Below are 17,345 nucleotides of genomic sequence, written 5' to 3'. Positions count from 1 at the left end.
AAAATTCGCGCCGCGTTAACCAATCAGGAGCTTGCTCTAGCAGTCAGGTGATTATGATGGCAGAAGCCAGGTGACGCGAATTTGCGTCTGCAATGAATTGAATTTGACGCGCGAATGAAGCGAATTTGACGCGCGAATGAAGCGAATTTGACGCGCGAATGAAGCGAGTAAACTAAAATGTTTAAGCGTCCAACTACGCGCGAATAGCGCGATTCATTCGCGCCATTCGCGTTTGGTCTGAACACAACATTAAGAACAATGATAATTTTGTTTTTATATTTTTGAACCAGTGACAATTCCAAATTAAAATATTGTTTTATTTGCACTTACTTTTCAAAATAAAAGTCATGTTAAAACAACACAGTATTAATGATGTGTGAATATTTGCTTTTAATGCTCAGGTTAGATTGAACTATTTACCATTTTGTATTTATAGGACAAACTACAGCATATCAGGGAATATTTATTTATTTAGAAAAATAATAATTCACGGAGAAACAAAATGCTCGCCGGAAAGTTTCATCTGTTATTAATATTTCTTGATCCTCCTGTGGTTATTCTCCTGGGACTTGACTCAATGTCAATGAGCTTTACATTCTAAGCACAACGTGCATTATCTGATATATTTGAACACAGATTGAAGACCTTGATTGTCCGAAGCTGAATATCACTTTTGGCAACAACTGTATAGTATATATTTATAGGGGTTTAAACAAAATAAGCTACAAAAAGCATGTTGAAGCACCTCCACTGACATCCATACATTCAATAAAACGGCCTTTCGTCTCCACATCTATGTTGTACAAATCGTTTGTGTACTATGATTCTATCCAGATGTGTATATCATCCACGCCGGATGATGGCGCTGGTGATTAATGCGCGCTCTCAAACACACCGGCAGAAGTCCGCAGCAGCAGCGATCGACTGGATGTTAATGTTTAGAAACCGCAGTAAACTTTTGACGCTGCGCACACAGTCACCAGACTTCATTTAGCTCATCGTTCATTCACTTCTCGCTTGATTGCATGAAGACGAGGACAAGACCACCCAATATCACTCATACTGTTGCCGTATCCGTAGAGCCGAATAAAACGCGTTACGTTAGATTTGTTGTTGATCGTTAAGTAGTTGATCATGAACGTGGCTAAAAGCGGTTATCGTGTCTTCTCTGCGAACTCTACTCCAGCATGCATTGAACTTGCCAAGAAGATCACAGAGTATGTATCACGTTTCAAACACCATATTTCACCCGCATCGTAATTTAAGTGACTTGTTGTATGTGTGTGCAGTGACGTTATTGCGCATTTTTGGCCTTAAGATCGATCTGGCCTTGTTTCTTGACATTTTCACTCTGATTCCAAAGGGCAGAGAATCCCCCCGACAGGCTGTGTTGTTCTAGACCAGATTTTTTAAGTCGACGTATGATGGACTCCATATTATTCATTGTACTGTCATGTTTGATAGAAATTGAATTCAATGCTCGTGATAGTTCAGATTCAATTATTAGTTTTTACAGGACAAGAGCATGATCAGGGTGGTCTGTAGTGGGCTTTGTGTCACATGACCTGATCTTGTGACTGTCTTGACCAAATCATTACTTTCTTTAATGACAGCACTTCCCGAAATAACATCAAATAGATTTTAAAGTCACATTAATAATGATTTAAAAATACTTTGATATGTATGCTAATCTTGATTTTCTGTTTGTTTTTTCACCTCAGGCGTCTTGGTGTGGAACTGGGGAAGTCTGTCGTTAACCAGGAAGCAAACAGAGGTGCATTAGAAATGTCATACTCATGTAATATTGAAGCCATGCAATATTGTTGTGCGTTATGGTATATTTTCGTGTTTGGTTTTGTCATTATCTTATTGAAATAATAAGAACGATCAATGTGTACCGGAGGAGATCTCGCTAAAACATTTTGACAATGAAGTGCTTTCACATTAAAGCAATACGAAATCGCTGGATGGTGCCTGTACTTGGTATTTAAGTAATTTTATAAATCTTAAAGGCGGGGTAACCGATTTCCGAATTACGCGTTAGACAACTGTGTCGGGCTGAGTACCAAAACAACCTTGTAGCCAATCAGCAGTAAGGTGCACAGTGCACAGGACCGAGAATAGCCGAGTCGAGCAGTGACGAAAGTGAAAGACGGGCGTAGGGGTGTGTTTGTTTTGGTGATTTGAACATCAACAACGGCTAAGAGAAATTGGACACCCTGCCTTTAACCATCAACTTTATTTTTGGTTATGGTTCTCAAAGTGATTCAACCACTTCGGCTGACGCAAACACCGCTGGTGTCATGCTGGTCCAGTAGAACCTCCTGTTGCACTACGCAAACGTTCCAACAAAGAACAACCAACAGAACATTTATAACTGAATGTTCAAGAAATATCTAAAAGATTGATATAAGTCGGATGATTTGAAATACTACTAATAGGAAATGAATAAAAACTGAAACTAGACGTGCTTCTTGACCTGTGTTTACATCTTGCGAAGTGGTTTATATGATATGGTACATTTCACATAAACACACTTTATATGCTCTTGTTCTGATGAGTTTGCTCTTATCTGACAGAAACCAGAGTTGAGATCAAAGAGTCTGTCAGAGGACAAACAATCTTCATCATTCAAACCATCCCCAGGTAACTGTACCAATGATTAGAAGGATTAAACTACTGGGTTCAATTTATAACAATAATATATTGTGTTAGCCCACCTATTGTAACCTCACACATTGTTTTTGGAGTCTCTTTATTTCTGTGTGATCCAAATGCATATTGATCTCTGCATATACTACCACTTTAAAAGAAAGTTAACATTTCTTCATTTTGAAGAGATGTCAATACTGCCATTATGGAGCTGCTGGTCATGACATACGCGCTGAAGACGTCCTGCGCCAAGAACATCATCGGCGTGATCCCATACTTCCCCTACAGTAAACAGTGTAAGATGAGGAAGAGAGGCTCTATAGTGTGCAAACTGCTCGCTTCCATGTTAGCTAAAGCAGGTAATGGCTTTCGATGGCTTCTGTTCATGTGCTCATGTGATTATGCGGAGTGACTCCAACGATGTGTTATGTTGACCAGGTCTGTCTCACATAATCACCATGGATCTGCACCAAAAAGAGATCCAGGGTTTCTTCACAATCCCTGTGGATAACCTGCGGGCGTCCCCGTTTCTCCTGCAGTACATTCAGGAGGAGGTCAGCCGTTATGTGATAGAGAATGACTTCCTCTTTCTAGCAAAGAAAAACAATTGTAGTGAATCAAATCATTTTGTGATTTTTCGTTTTGTTTATCTTCCAACGTAGGTTCCTGATTATAGAAATGCAATCATCGTAGCCAAGTCTCCATCTGCTGCGAAAAGGTAACACGCTCATAGGTCGGGTTTGTGTTGTATTTCACATTCACCGTGATAATAAGCTGTGTTTCTATTCTACATTGAAACGCGATGAAATGTATTAAATCGAGCCGAGGGTACTACACCCAAAAGCAATTTCATTTTAGATGATTATACTAAGATTTGTGTGAGATGTAGTTATTTGTGCATTATTGGAGAGAGAAGGTCCATTTGTAGTTCAGCTTAGTGTGATCATCATAGATAGACATCCGGATAAAATGCTAGAATCACAACATTCAAACATTTTTGATGCACTTCTTCTGTCAATGCTTGTACTATATAGACATGTTTAGTCATTGTGTACAGATGGAGAAGCGTCTGCTCAATGATTAACTATAAATTCCCATGTCATGTTCTCTTCAGGGCGCAGTCATACGCAGAGCGCTTGCGTCTTGGTTTGGCCGTCATGCACGGTGAAGCTCAGTGTTCAGAGTCAGACATGGCGGATGGACGTCACTCTCCTCCCTGCGTCCGCAACAGCACCGGACATCCCGGATTGGAGCTGCCATGTAAGAACCACCACATGCACATACAGGTTTTTAAACCTGAAGACCAGCAACACACCTGATGATTTGAAATGGACATCAGTGAACGTCATACATCATGTCTGGGTCATATTTCACTCCAAACACAAAAGAATGAGATTTAGGCATAGGCGTAATTTGCAGGTGGGTCATGTCCCCACCACTTTTTGGAAGATATTAAGAAATGCTTGCGGAAGGTGTGTATTGTTAGGATCGTTAACATCTTAAACTTGAGGAAAATGCAGAGCGTGCCGCTTTCTCACCATCTCCCGTTGCTCACACTCATAAATTATATTTGCGGAGGCAGAGCACCACGAAACGCGGCTAGTATGAAATGTGGGATTCATCCGCACTTGCTTGTGCATCCAATGTCGAAGCATTAAAACACGTAAACCAATGAACAAGTGACAATTTTAGTCACAGAAATGCACTGCAACAGCCAAGTGATCTTCCCCAAATGGCACTTGGGAACCACATACTTTGAGAGCTTGAGTCGAAAAGCGGAGTACCCAATGTACGGACCGCCTACTTGATAAATATTCAGAACGAGTTATTACAATTTATTAAAGTATTGTTTTTGTCATCTCTGTCCCCACCACCTTTCAAAACAAAGTTACGCCACTGGATTTATGGTGCGCACAAATTCTCACTCACAATTTTCTGAAATCTTATTCTTATTACTATAATATAAACAAACTGATTTATTGTTTAAAATTTAAGACATGGGAACATAATGGAAGTATTCAGCCTTAGGGATGTGACAATATAAAAATCTCACTGTACGATAATACCTCGGTGTAAAGTCCACAGCACAATATTTGTATAACGTGCCATGAGCATCCTCTTTTCTTTATCTTCTAATCATAACTGTTGCTAAGAGGTATGAGTTATATTATGAGATCAAATGACCTAAAAAGAATTAAAATAATAAAATATAATAGTTGCACCAGACGGTCCTTGCCATAGGTAATATCTACTATTTTTTCCAAAATTCTCTATGTTCTCTATCGTTTCACTCAGTCATATTACCACGATAATATTGAGATAATTGCTATTGCGATAACACGATATCCATAATATTGTTACATCCCTATTCGGCCTTGATTGTTGCCACAGGTGTAACTAACACTTTGAAAGGTATTCATGTTGATTTCCACGTTTTATTTTAGAGGGAGTGTGAATAGAGTGATAACTCATTACAATTCCAAAATAACTTAAAACTAAAATGTAACATTTGTATTGTCACAAAATTGTTGTCATCATGTAAATAATGTCCTAGAATGATGTAAACAATATCCTTGAAGGGCCATATTTTCCTGTTTTTTTTCTTTTGACTTTGGCATGAAAAGTGACCCGGTGTGTTTTCATTAGATTGACCTAGAATTCATACAGTATTATAATGAATGGGTTCCTTAGCATTCTGCTCTCAGGGTAAGTGTAACTTTCAAGATTGGTGGAAGTTGAATGTAAGGTGAAGATGTTTTTTCACTTGCACGTCCGTCTTGAGACTGTCATAAAACCTACTCAAGTGCTATCCAGCTGTCTAGACATGAGTAGACAGCACTGCTCTCTTCCAGCCATGCTATTAGAGATGGGTACAAGTCCTGCAAAACAACAGTCATCTGTCATCAAAACATTTCCAATATCAAAGGTTATATTTTGTGGGTGAAGTCTTTCAACCGCATTCATCTCAAAATGCTGATAACCAGAGAAAATAATTTTCACCACGCAGTTTCAAATGCAAAACACAGCCTGAGTCTGAAAACTGAACCAGACGACTTGTTGTCTCGCAGTGGCTTTATAATCAGCATAAGGGAATTATATTTGAAATATTAGTAATACTTTGAAATAAGGTTTTATTTCTTAACAGTAGTTAATGCATAAACTAACATTAAGAAACAATGAGCTTCATTTCTACAGCATTTATCTTTGCTCATGTTCATTTCAGCATTTACTAATAAATAAATATTTTTAACATCAAGCATTGTAACAGTTAACATAAGTGTATGCATCAAGAACTAGCGTGAATAACTACTCACATTTACTTACATTGACAATAAATGCTGAAAAACGATATTGCTCATCGGCTATGTTAGTTAAAGGGATATTTAGTTAAATAATTAAATGTATAAAAATTCTGTCATCATTTACTCACATTCGAGTTGTTCCAAATCTGTATAAATGTCTTCGTTCTGGTGAACACAGAGAAAGATATTTGTAAGAATACAAAAAAGTTATCAAGTACTTTACCTACTATGGTAGTCATTGGGGTCTAAGAACTGTTGAAGACAAAAGTTTTGAAGAATGTAGATCAGCAAACAGTTCTAGGGCACTTTTGTTTACCATTGTCAATTTTTCATCCTATGGTAGTCAAGATATGTTTGGTTATAAGCATTCATCCAAATATCTTTCTCTGTGTTTATCAGAACAAAGAAATGTATACAGATTTGGAACAACTGGAGAGCGAGTTACAAATTCATTAAAGGGATAGTTCACTCAAAAATGAAAACTCTGTCATGAAGTAATGCTAATAAATACAAGCTTATTGTAAAGTGTTACTAAAATATTAATAGTTTCACAGACAACATTTTATTTTTTCCAGCTTCAGTCTTTACCTCAGCAGTCCTCAAGCCTTTGCTGTATTTTCTTTCAAAATTGGTATAATGTCCTTTTATAACAAAAGCTTGTATGAAAGCTTTTAAAATATACACTGTCTGTCCAAAAATGAAGTCACACACACCAATATTTGGGTGGACCGCCTTTAACTTTGATTATGGCACGCATTCACTGTGGCATCGTTTCCATTAGCTTCTGCAATGACCAGAATGTCAACTTTTGCCCGTCCAGAGTTGCATAAATCTTTTACCAATATCTTGTATTGATCATGGGATAGTCGGAGCGTTCTGTAAAGTTTTCTCCAGCACATCCCAAAGATTCTCAATGGGGTCAAGTTCTGGACTCCGTGTTGGACAATCCATTTGTGAAAATAAAGAAAAAAAAAACATTGATGGAATAGCCTAGTCATTCATGTAGTCAGCTGACCTCATTCTTTGGGCACACAACGTTGCTGAACCTAGACCCCTCTTACCTATTTGTTTAGGTAAATCCAGGCGGTGACTTATTTTTGACAGGCAGCGTATGGTTGTGTGGATTGTTGAAGCTTTCTACTGTATGTTCTGTCATTTGTGTGTGTGGATTTTTGTGTAACATGATGTTTATTTATTGGTAATAGGCAAACAACAAGCACCGTTTCCAGGCATAGAGCTTCCAAGTACGACAGTTAACTCCGTTTGTTACCGATCACAGCAGTAAACACGCAAAAAATGGTTCCTTATTGCATGTGTGCCGTGGCAGAGGTTTCTCAGCGTCTGTAGACCAAGCACTCTGAAGCACTTACTCTATTCACCATCAGCAGTCACGAGTCTTTCATAGGGATGTAACAATATTATGGATATCATGTATCGCAGTAGCAAAATAGTCTCAGTATTATCCTGGTCACATGACTGTAGCTATAGGTCTTCCGGGCATAAAATAGAGAATGTTCGAAAAAATAATAGATGTTACCTTTGTTAAGGTCTATCTGTTGCAATTATTTTCTTAAAAGGATTTTTAGGTCTTTTGACCCATCTCGTGCGATAACTCACACCTCTAAGGAACAGTTATGATTGGAGGATAAAGAAAAGATGCTTATGTCACGTTTACAAGTCATCATTTGTCATTGTAAATATTGCGGCATATAACGTACCGTGGACTTTACTCCGAGGTATAATCATATAGTGAGATTTTGTTATTGTTACATCCCTAGTCTTTCATTATTACTGTGACCAAAAGAGAAAACTTAATATGAATATATATGAATATAAAGTAATAATGTCATGTGCATTTATTATGATGTATATCAGGAATAGTTTAATGAAAATTCTCTTGTCATTTACTCGCCTTCATGCCATCCAAATTATATGACTTTATTTGTTCAGTTGAATTCAAATGAACAATTTGATATTAAAATCCACGTTTTATGTACTGAAGTAATGGACTGGTCTATACGATTGAGAGATTTTTTTTTTATAAAATAATGGTGATCTTGAAATAAAAATAAGCAGAACTGACTGGCAAACGTGACATGTCAGTAAGTTACTTTGAATCTAATCGGTTGTTGTCCGTCATATGATGTTTCCTCATGAGACATACATTTTTTTTTTGAGTTTGTTTATTTTTTTAGTGCCAGTTTCGCTCAATAAGCTCAAAAGTGATTTGTTTTCTTATATGATTGTTGACTTCAGTCACGTTTATTCAGTCAACTGTAGTCATTTGGATGACTTGCATCAGATTTTTGGAGCCTTTACATTTTAAGTCCCAGATTTGATAAACATGGCAGAAGAAAGGCACTTCTGGGATGGAGTGAAGGCGAGTCATTTATGAGAAAACGTTCACGTTTGGGTGTTTGGTAAGATCGCGGTGAAAAAGGTACATGTGTAAACTTCAGAGAGCTTCCCTACAGAACTCAGAAGCCTCAGATGGAGTGCTTATTCTCAAAATCCATGTAAACGTCATCGTTCAAAAAGGAAACCATTGAATGTTTGTCCTGAGAAATATTCCTTGTTTGTGATCCGGGCTCATCTTGCTGATCAACACCTCATGCCTGCTAGAGATTTGAAACTGTGATCGATGAGCTGCTTGTGAGCAATACTTCTGCATCATCTTAGAAGAGCATGACCTTGAGAAACAGATTTTCTCAAGTTTGGTGCATCTGTCAGATGTTAGATCAGCATATGCTTATTGCCGCATGAGCTTAAAGAAATACACAGTTTTACAATGTTGAGTGCGTTTACATGCACAGAATAAACGGATATCTATCAAAAATCGGCTTTGAAGGAAACCTGTTTTCATATGTTTACATGCATAGTAATAAACCGGCTATGCAGAAAACCCCGTTTACACTGAAGTTTGAGACTTGCCGGGTTTCTCGCTTACAGTGACGTCATCGTGGATAGTCTGTTTAGTAATGAAAAATGCAGCGGGAAAACGGTCAGAAGCTGTACATTTATATCTCTTCTCATGTCCCCAGTATCTGCATATGCAACAATAGTTCTTCATTTTGACGTTTCTACATCAACTGAATGATACGAGAGCGGACTTTTATACGTTATTTTACTATTACTTCCGTTTAGGACTTTTACTACTGCGCTTTCAGACAAACGCACATAAAGAAAACTGAGAGAAAACTGGTAAAGGTAAAAAACGACCTCTGCCTAAGCCGCTTATGACCTTTCCCCGATAAAATAAAACCGTTTTACCCGTTTACATGACTTTACACATATTAGCTTATTAAGCATAATCGACATAAGACTGTGCATGTAAACATGCTCAATGTTAATATGATTAAAACAACAGCTGTGATATTTCTATGCTGAAGTGCCAGAAATTAGTTTCGTGTCAATACTTAAGCCTCAGATAACTACTGTAGGTGAGATCCTTCTGCTGGAAAGAAATCACGTTTACAAAATGTAGTACATATTGTTCTATCTGTTTGAAGGTCACGGGTTTGATTCCCAGCAAACACATACTGATAAAATGTAGACCATGCCAAACCGTTGTTGGAGAACCGTGCAGTAATGTTTTTTACCGAAAAGCGCATACGCAAGGCATAATAGGAAATCTGCACATTGCAAAAAAGGTGGACAGGAATGATCTTTTTTTTTAATATTTTTCCAAGTCATGTATGCAACAAAATTTTCCCTGGGAAATTACACGTCAAACACTTGTTAGTGTGTGACCGAGGCTGTTTTGTAAATCGATCTTATTCTGACATATTGAGGCGCCTTTGATGATTCAATTCTATTGAATTGAACGTTATCGAACTCTTCAGCATCACTTGTTTGTCTATTAAATGCTCCTTTATGTGATGGTCTGGAAGCTAAAACGGAGTTATTGAAAGCGGAGACGTTTCCAGGATCGCGTTCTCAATGAAAGGCATGAATAACTCCTTTAAGCCCTGTGTGTATTCTCAGAGTGAGCCCGCGGTCTTCCTCTCTCGTCTCTATTTGGGTTGAAGTGTGTGATGTGGTGTTTGTTCTGGCTGTGTGTTCCTTTGTCTATCCTCTGGCTGAATGATATTGCGATCAGCGTCCCGGAGTCTGTCATATTACCTCAAGGCTGAGGTTAATATATCTGAAAATTCCTGCACTTCTTGATCATTCCAGCGGGTGTGATGGGGAGCAAGCGGCCGTTTTGATTTCTGCATGGCATGTGCCGCAATGAGTTTCTTCATTACTAATTTGGATTGAGTTGTAGGTGGGGTAAAATGGGATGCAAACCTTAATGAGTAAATGTTATGTGGGATAACAGAGTCCCTGCAGGACTCAACAGATTTGACATGGTTGTGATTTAGGCCATCATATATACGCTTAACCCCATTTTACCCAATCTACTCTGATGGTGGAATGTGATTGGTTTAAATCAATTTCCTGAAATAATTATTTTGAAGAAATAGTTGTTGATTTCCATTTTAGTAATGATGGCCAAGGAGAAGCCACCAATCACTGTTGTCGGAGATGTCGGAGGTCGCATCGCCATCATTGTTGTAAGGATTTTGTTTGGTACTAGTTACCAGCATTGCTTTTCTAAAAATGTAATATACATTTATAATGTAATATTATTGTGTAATATAATCTGATGTTATATAATAGAAAAGGGTATATTATAGTATAACGTAATACAATATGTATAATGTTATATATTATATTAGACTATATTACGTTATGTTATAATAGAATGCAATATAATGTATATAATATATCATTTTTCACCATAAGTTATTTTAATCCTTGTGACATTATATCAATTTTAATAATACTATGATTTCCAGCAAATAAAATATTGCTTTATATTACTTTTGATTTTTTTTTAGGAATAGCTAGGTTGTCTGTATAGTTGGATATCATTTGATATTTTTATCCCTTGATAAGTGCATGATGTTTGTTTTCTCCTGTAGGACGACATTATAGATGATGTGGAGGACTTTGTGGCGACGGCTGAGATTCTGAAAGAGAGAGGAGCTTATAAGATCTACATCATGGCCACTCATGGCCTCTTGTCTGCAGATGCTCCACGTCTCATCGAGGAGTCGGCTATTGATGAGGTGAGTCTGTGGGGGGGGGGCAAGAACACAGGGGATGGAGTTACACCTCAAGATTTCCATCTTTTATTATGAAGGAGCTTCTACTTGTAATGCACTTTTTAGATGAAAATGGAGCAGGGCTTTTCTAAGATTAATCGCGATTAATCACATCCTTAATAAAGACTTGTGTTTACATAATATATGTTTCTGCACTGTGTGTAGTATTATTTTTATTTATACACACATATACATACATTTATATATTTATATACATAATAATTTAAATGACATGTTAATATTAGGATACACATGCAAATATTTTCTAAATATTCAAAATATAAACACGTGTATGTGTTTATAAATAATAAACAAATATGCACAGTACACAGACATATATTTGGAAACACAGACTTTTATTTTGAATGCGATTAATCACGGTTAATAATTGAACCGCCCGAAAACGTAGTGCCGTTTTCTGCATCTATACATCAATTTGTTACGGTTAGGACTGAATATAAACACCAGATGAATTAAAAAGGTTTATACCATGGTCTGTTTGAATACTGGATTCTGATTGGCTGGAAGGTGTGCATTAAAAGCCTTTAAAGCCACTGAAAAGATCAATAAAATCTTTAATTTGTCAAATAACCGTGGTATAAAAGGGATAATCCACGGCTAGCCGTGCATTAAAGGATTCAAGTAAGGCATAATCGACAAACAAAGTAAAGGATAATCCACAGCTAATTGTGCATTAAAGGATTTTAATACACTTCGCGGAGGCAACCACCCTCCGCTTCATGTTGGGTAGATCTTCGCCTCCACGTCGTGCATTAAAATCCTTTAATGCACGGCTAGCTGTGGATTATTATCCCTTACTTGAATGAAAACTTAATGAAATGTATAACTGCCTCATGTTTCTTTGGTCTTTCAGGTGGTGGTGACCAACACTGTTCCTCATGAGTTACAAAAGCTGCAGTGTCCTAAAATCAAGACGGTGGACGTCAGTATGATCTTGGCCGAAGCTATCAGACGCATTCACAACGGCGAGTCCATGGCTTACCTGTTCCGTAACATCACAGTAGATGACTAGCCATCTAAAAGATCTGTTTTACAGACAGATGTGAGGAGTTTACGCAAACCCTCTTACACACGTGTGAGCTCTGCCATGCACAAAACAATATATACATATATACTTTACATTGATTTCCCAAATAAATCACTTTTATTCTTCAACCAAATAAACTCCCGCTGACAGAGTTGATGCAGAAATAAATGAAATGAAGAGTTACTGAGAGCTTTGAATTGACACGCACAGCGTTTTGTCATTCTCAATGTGCGCTTACAATCTAATGCACAGAAGGCAAAAAGATCTGTTTTTCATCTTTGTAAATCAGATGTGCAAATGTAGGTTTTATTTTGCCAGATAAAGGATTTTCATTAAAGTGAAAGGAACGGTTCATCCTAAAATGAAAATGCAGTCATTGTTCACTAACGTTCATGTTATTTCAAATCCCTTCAATCTTTTAAAAAAATATCCTGGCTGCTCTTTTCCATATAATAAATATGTTGCAAAAAGGACATGTCAAAGTTGTCTAGTCTACATTCATTCACTAATATCTGTATTTGCTGTCTTGCCTGGTGTTGAAGACTTAAGTTTACACCTAGTGGTCCAGTTAAAGGAGTAGTTCACTTTCAAAATAAATTTTCATGATAATTTTTTTTTTTCCATTAGCTGAAAAGAAATGAAGGTTTTTGATGAAAACATTCCAGGATTTTTCTCCATATCGTGGACTCCAAACAGTTGAAGGTCAAAATGTTTTAGTGCAGCTTCAAAGGGCTTTAAACAACACCAGACGATGAATAAAGGTTTCATCTAGTGAAACATTCGGTCATTTTCAAAAAAATTAAGTATATGCTTTTTGAACAGAAATGCTCGCCTTGCTCTGTTCTGTGATGCGTGTTCATGACTTCACTTAATAAGTCATTACATTGAAAACTTGCACGTTCAACTTGTAAGCACTGACTCGGTATTTCAGCCTACGTCATGTGTGACCTTTTCATTGTAATTATGTATTTTTTTAAAGTCATGAATGTGCATTACAGAACAGATCAAGGCGAACATTCTTTAAATGAAGACCGTTATTAATCGTCTGGTATCATTTAAAGCCCTTTGAAGCTGCACTGAAACTGAAATATTGACCTTCAACCATTTGGAGTCCATTGAAGTCCACTATATGGAGGCAAATCCTGAAATGTTTTCATCAAAAACCTTCATTTCTTTTTGACTAAAGAAACAAACACATAAACATCTTGGAAGACATGGGGATGAGTAAATGATCATGAAAATTTATTTTGAAAGTGAACTACTCCTTTAACTGGTGCAGATATGTGTTACATTAACTAAAAGCCTAAACTACGGCTAGTTGGCAGTTCAATCCACGTATCAGATACATTCTTTAGCTTAGCTTCCTAATTCACCTGTGAAACCTTAGTGGTCAGCAGTAAACCCTCTTAAAACTTAAAAAGACAACAAATATACAGAATGACTGGTTTGAGAGACTCTGATTGCATGGGGATGCAAAAAGCATGCACTAGCGCTGCATGTAGGCCGTATGTTAACATGTCCTTTTGCACAGCTAAACTACTCTCTACCATGACTCCATGTGTTCATCAGTTGTATGTCCAAAAGCAATTCATTGCTCCAGACGTTGCATCTGCAGGGCTCATTCATGTCTCTGTGAGAGCTAGAGTGGTTGCTATGGCAACCTTATTTAATGCTGGTACGGTTCTCAGCTCTTATACCTACATATATTTTTGCAGTAGTTCAAACTTATGGAGGACATACAGTAGTTTTTTGTTATAATTTTCTGTACTTACCTGCTGTTGATTTGCAATCATATTTTTGTAAATAAACACAAATTGTTTGCATTATGGTTTGCAGTTGTGTCTTTATTGAACTGTAACCTTTTGTACTCTTTAAAATAGTCCACATGAACCCCAAGGTACTTCTGTTTTTTCAGAGTGACATTGAGCTTCAAATGAGAAAAAGAGTGGGCGTGGCTTTCCTCTTTCTCTGCAATTTGATTGGATGTATTGAAACAGCAGTTGTATTTTAAAATTGAACCGGCAGCAGTTGAAGGGGAGGAGTTATCGGATGCTCCGCCCAAGCCGTCTAACATGTGTCATTTAAGATGGAAAGTCATTACAGCAAGGAAGTGCATTTACAGATTTTTACAGAAGATTATGATGGCATACACATTTTTAAAAGAGAATGACCCACATTGATCAACTATTTACAATAAACACTGCAGTATTTCATGACAAAATAGGCATTGTCATTTTTTATTTCACTGGGACTTTGAAAATGCTGGGTTGATTTCAAACCATGGTTGGGTAAAATATGAACAGTTTCTTTGGTGTTTCAAGTTTCAACCCAAAGTTCGGGTATGTCCATACTTTGCACTGCTAATGCCCTACCAGCATATTAATCACAATATACATTCACAAATATATTAGTGCTTTTATCAAAGAATATTGCAGAAGAAATAATAACAACATGTTATTAATTTCACAATTCATAACATCCACTTTTAGGATTGGCCTTCGTTGTTTTTTTAAACCAATCATGTGTTGATAGATCAGATCCAGTTAAGGTTCATCTTGATAAGATCATCGGTGCTCTTGAAGGGTTGAGTTAGTAAAGAACCCTGTTCTTGCTCTGAACTCCTCAGGTTTAGTCAAACTGCACTGAGGAGCTTAGACCAAGTCAAGGGTCCCGAACAAATCTATGCAAAGTTCACAAGAGCGAAGAGAGATTAAAAACTGTCCGATGTGGAAGAAACATACCTGCGATTGTATCAGAAATGTCTTCTTTTACCGGCGAGACCAGCAGCAGTCGTCTGTGGCTGACTCTCAGTTTGGTCTGATGTAAGACAGCTGTGTGTTTAAACCAGACCCAATGAGGAACTAAACCTGCAGGTCACTTCCCACTTTTGGCCTCAGGAAACAATACACCTTGTTTCTACTTTTCGTATGAAAGGGGAAATGCTTAAAGTGTGTGCATGTGTATAAAGAGAACTGTAGTCAGCAGGTGCACATTTTGGGAAACTTTAGGAAGGTGTTTGGTGCCGTTGAGATTTGCTCAACATTGGTAAACTCTGTCTAGTTTCCTTAAAATAAGATTAATGATTAATGTTAGTCTGTATAGATGGATGATGGAAATGAAAGTGAGGCTGTATTTGAGCAGTTAGATCAGACGCTTGTATTGCGCTGCATCTTGCTGTCAACAAATCAATGAAAATACACCATGCAATACTCAAGTAAATCTACTAAAATGGGTTGACCTATTTGGAATAACTAAATACAATCCAGGAGTATTGATCAGATTTGTCAAATTCATCCTCAACATTATGCAAATCTTAGTAGCTACATAAAACATGTGGTGGTGGTTGTTACTGAATGAGAATTTAATTAATAAATGAATAGTTCACCCAAACTATTCTTAATATCCATCACTTTCTCAACTTGTTGAAGCTCCAGAAAGCACATACAGTATAAATCCATTCTGAAAGTAATGCAAATGAATCTAATGGGGTGGTAAATGTGTTCTGAAATGATTTTGTTTGTTCGAAAATGATTAATATTTTGAGTTCACCGTGCAAAACTGAAACCAAAACAAACCCACATCAGTTATGGCTTTCGTGATGGACGTATGCGCGTTTTGGAGACAATTTGGGACCTATACATATTATGATAAAATAAATCTGTGTATATAAAACAGTCATGTACTGGGATGCCATGAGAAATGTTCTTTAAATAATTTTCTTTATTTATAGATATACTTATGAATGATTGATCAATCAAAATGTGCAAACCAGCTCTTACATTTTCATTCAAAGAGCCGTTGAATGTGATGAATGTTTTATAGGAACTAGTTCACATCCTGAGAAGACAATATCCATGTTGTTATCACAGTTATTTCCTCATTGCTCTATTGTTTACTATAGTGTTGCTGTAAAACACAGAGCTTATAACGTAAGAAAATGTTGTTTGGCTTATTCACCACAGGGTGGCGGTACAAGACAGCTCTTGTAGTATTGAATGCTCACTATAATAGTTGATCATTTGGGGTTAGGCTAGGCTGAATTTCCAAGAATGCATCTCTCCTATACGTATTAATGACACAATTTCTATTCATAGTCTGTGACTTTAACACTATGACTCTAACAATGGTTTAACTTCAATTTAACTTTTTTATTCATTTATAGCAAAAGCACAGTAAATACAAATATTGCAATGTATCACCACAAGACCACAGTTTAACAATCGTATTTATACCACAAGATAATACCAATTTAATCAATCTGCCAAATGCAATCACGATAAAGGATACTTCACCCAAAAATGAAAATCTGCCATCATTTACTCACCTTCGAGTTGCTCCAAATCTCTATACATCTTTGTTCTGATGAACACAGAGAAAGATATTTGGAAGAATGCTTATAACCAGACAGTTTGACTCCCATAGTAGGGAATAATAAAATGTAGTAACAATTGCCCCACAACTGTTTGCTGTCCTAAAATGTCTTCAAAATGTCTTCTTTTGTGTTTAAAAGAACAAAAAAAGGAAAAAAATATTTTTCATACTATGGGAGTCAATATGGGGCAAGATCTGTTTAGCTATAAGCATTCTTCCAAATATCTTTCTCCGTGTTTATTCCGAAATAAGACATTTATACAGATTAGAAACTTGAGTAAACGATGACAGAATTTTCATTTTTGGGTGAAGTATTCCTAAACATAAATGTTTTATTATAATAAGCCATGGCTAACTTTCTTAAAAAGGTAGCGAATTTGTTTTATCACTGTAAAAAACTGCTCATCTTAACATAATTACTTCTGCTTTACCGTTTCAGCACATTTATTAAGCGAACATATATTGTGCTGTGTATGAAAAGTACATTTTCATAAAAAAAATTTTTTTTTAAAAAGCATAAATTGTTCTGCATAGTGGAGAAGACACATCCAACATACATAGGAAGTCAAATAATGTTGAAAAATCATCCCAAAATGCACCTCTTTAATTGAGATGAGAGAATGACAAGATTTATTTAATTCAAATTTGTTTGTATGTTATACATGTATATCGTGGCCATACAACATTATTTTAAAGTCTTGATTCTTCCATTTGTGTCAATTCATAATTATGATTAAGACTAGTCTTAATAAAAAATGTGTTGGTGTGTGTAAAGAAGTACACAAACTCTTCTGTGAATCTGCTGTCAGAATGCATTTGATT

General features: G+C 36.7%; 1 protein-coding gene across 2 annotated transcripts; it reads left to right on the top strand.

Annotated features, from left to right (window-relative positions):
* The first annotated feature begins 900 nt into the window (after positions 1-900).
* Positions 901-12,333, top strand: prpsap1 (phosphoribosyl pyrophosphate synthetase-associated protein 1). 2 transcript variants are annotated; one of them, XM_056752621.1, is made up of 11 exons: positions 901-1,217; positions 1,722-1,774; positions 2,580-2,646; positions 2,839-3,011; positions 3,091-3,206; positions 3,315-3,370; positions 3,767-3,912; positions 7,160-7,198; positions 10,440-10,510; positions 10,922-11,068; positions 11,979-12,333. In XM_056752621.1, exons 1-11 carry the CDS (start codon positions 1,135-1,137, stop codon positions 12,135-12,137), a joined length of 1,110 nt encoding a protein of 369 aa, XP_056608599.1. In that variant the 5' UTR covers positions 901-1,134; the 3' UTR covers positions 12,138-12,333. The 2 variants fall into 2 exon arrangements, with proteins under 2 accessions (XP_056608599.1, XP_056608600.1); XM_056752622.1 differs by lacking the exon at positions 7,160-7,198.
* The last annotated feature ends 5,012 nt before the right edge of the window (positions 12,334-17,345 follow it).

The sequence above is a fragment of the Triplophysa dalaica genome, chromosome 7 (assembly GCF_015846415.1).
Source record: "Triplophysa dalaica isolate WHDGS20190420 chromosome 7, ASM1584641v1, whole genome shotgun sequence".
NCBI classification, from domain to species: domain Eukaryota; kingdom Metazoa; phylum Chordata; class Actinopteri; order Cypriniformes; family Nemacheilidae; genus Triplophysa; species Triplophysa dalaica.
This window is presented reverse-complemented; position numbering and strand designations above follow the sequence as displayed.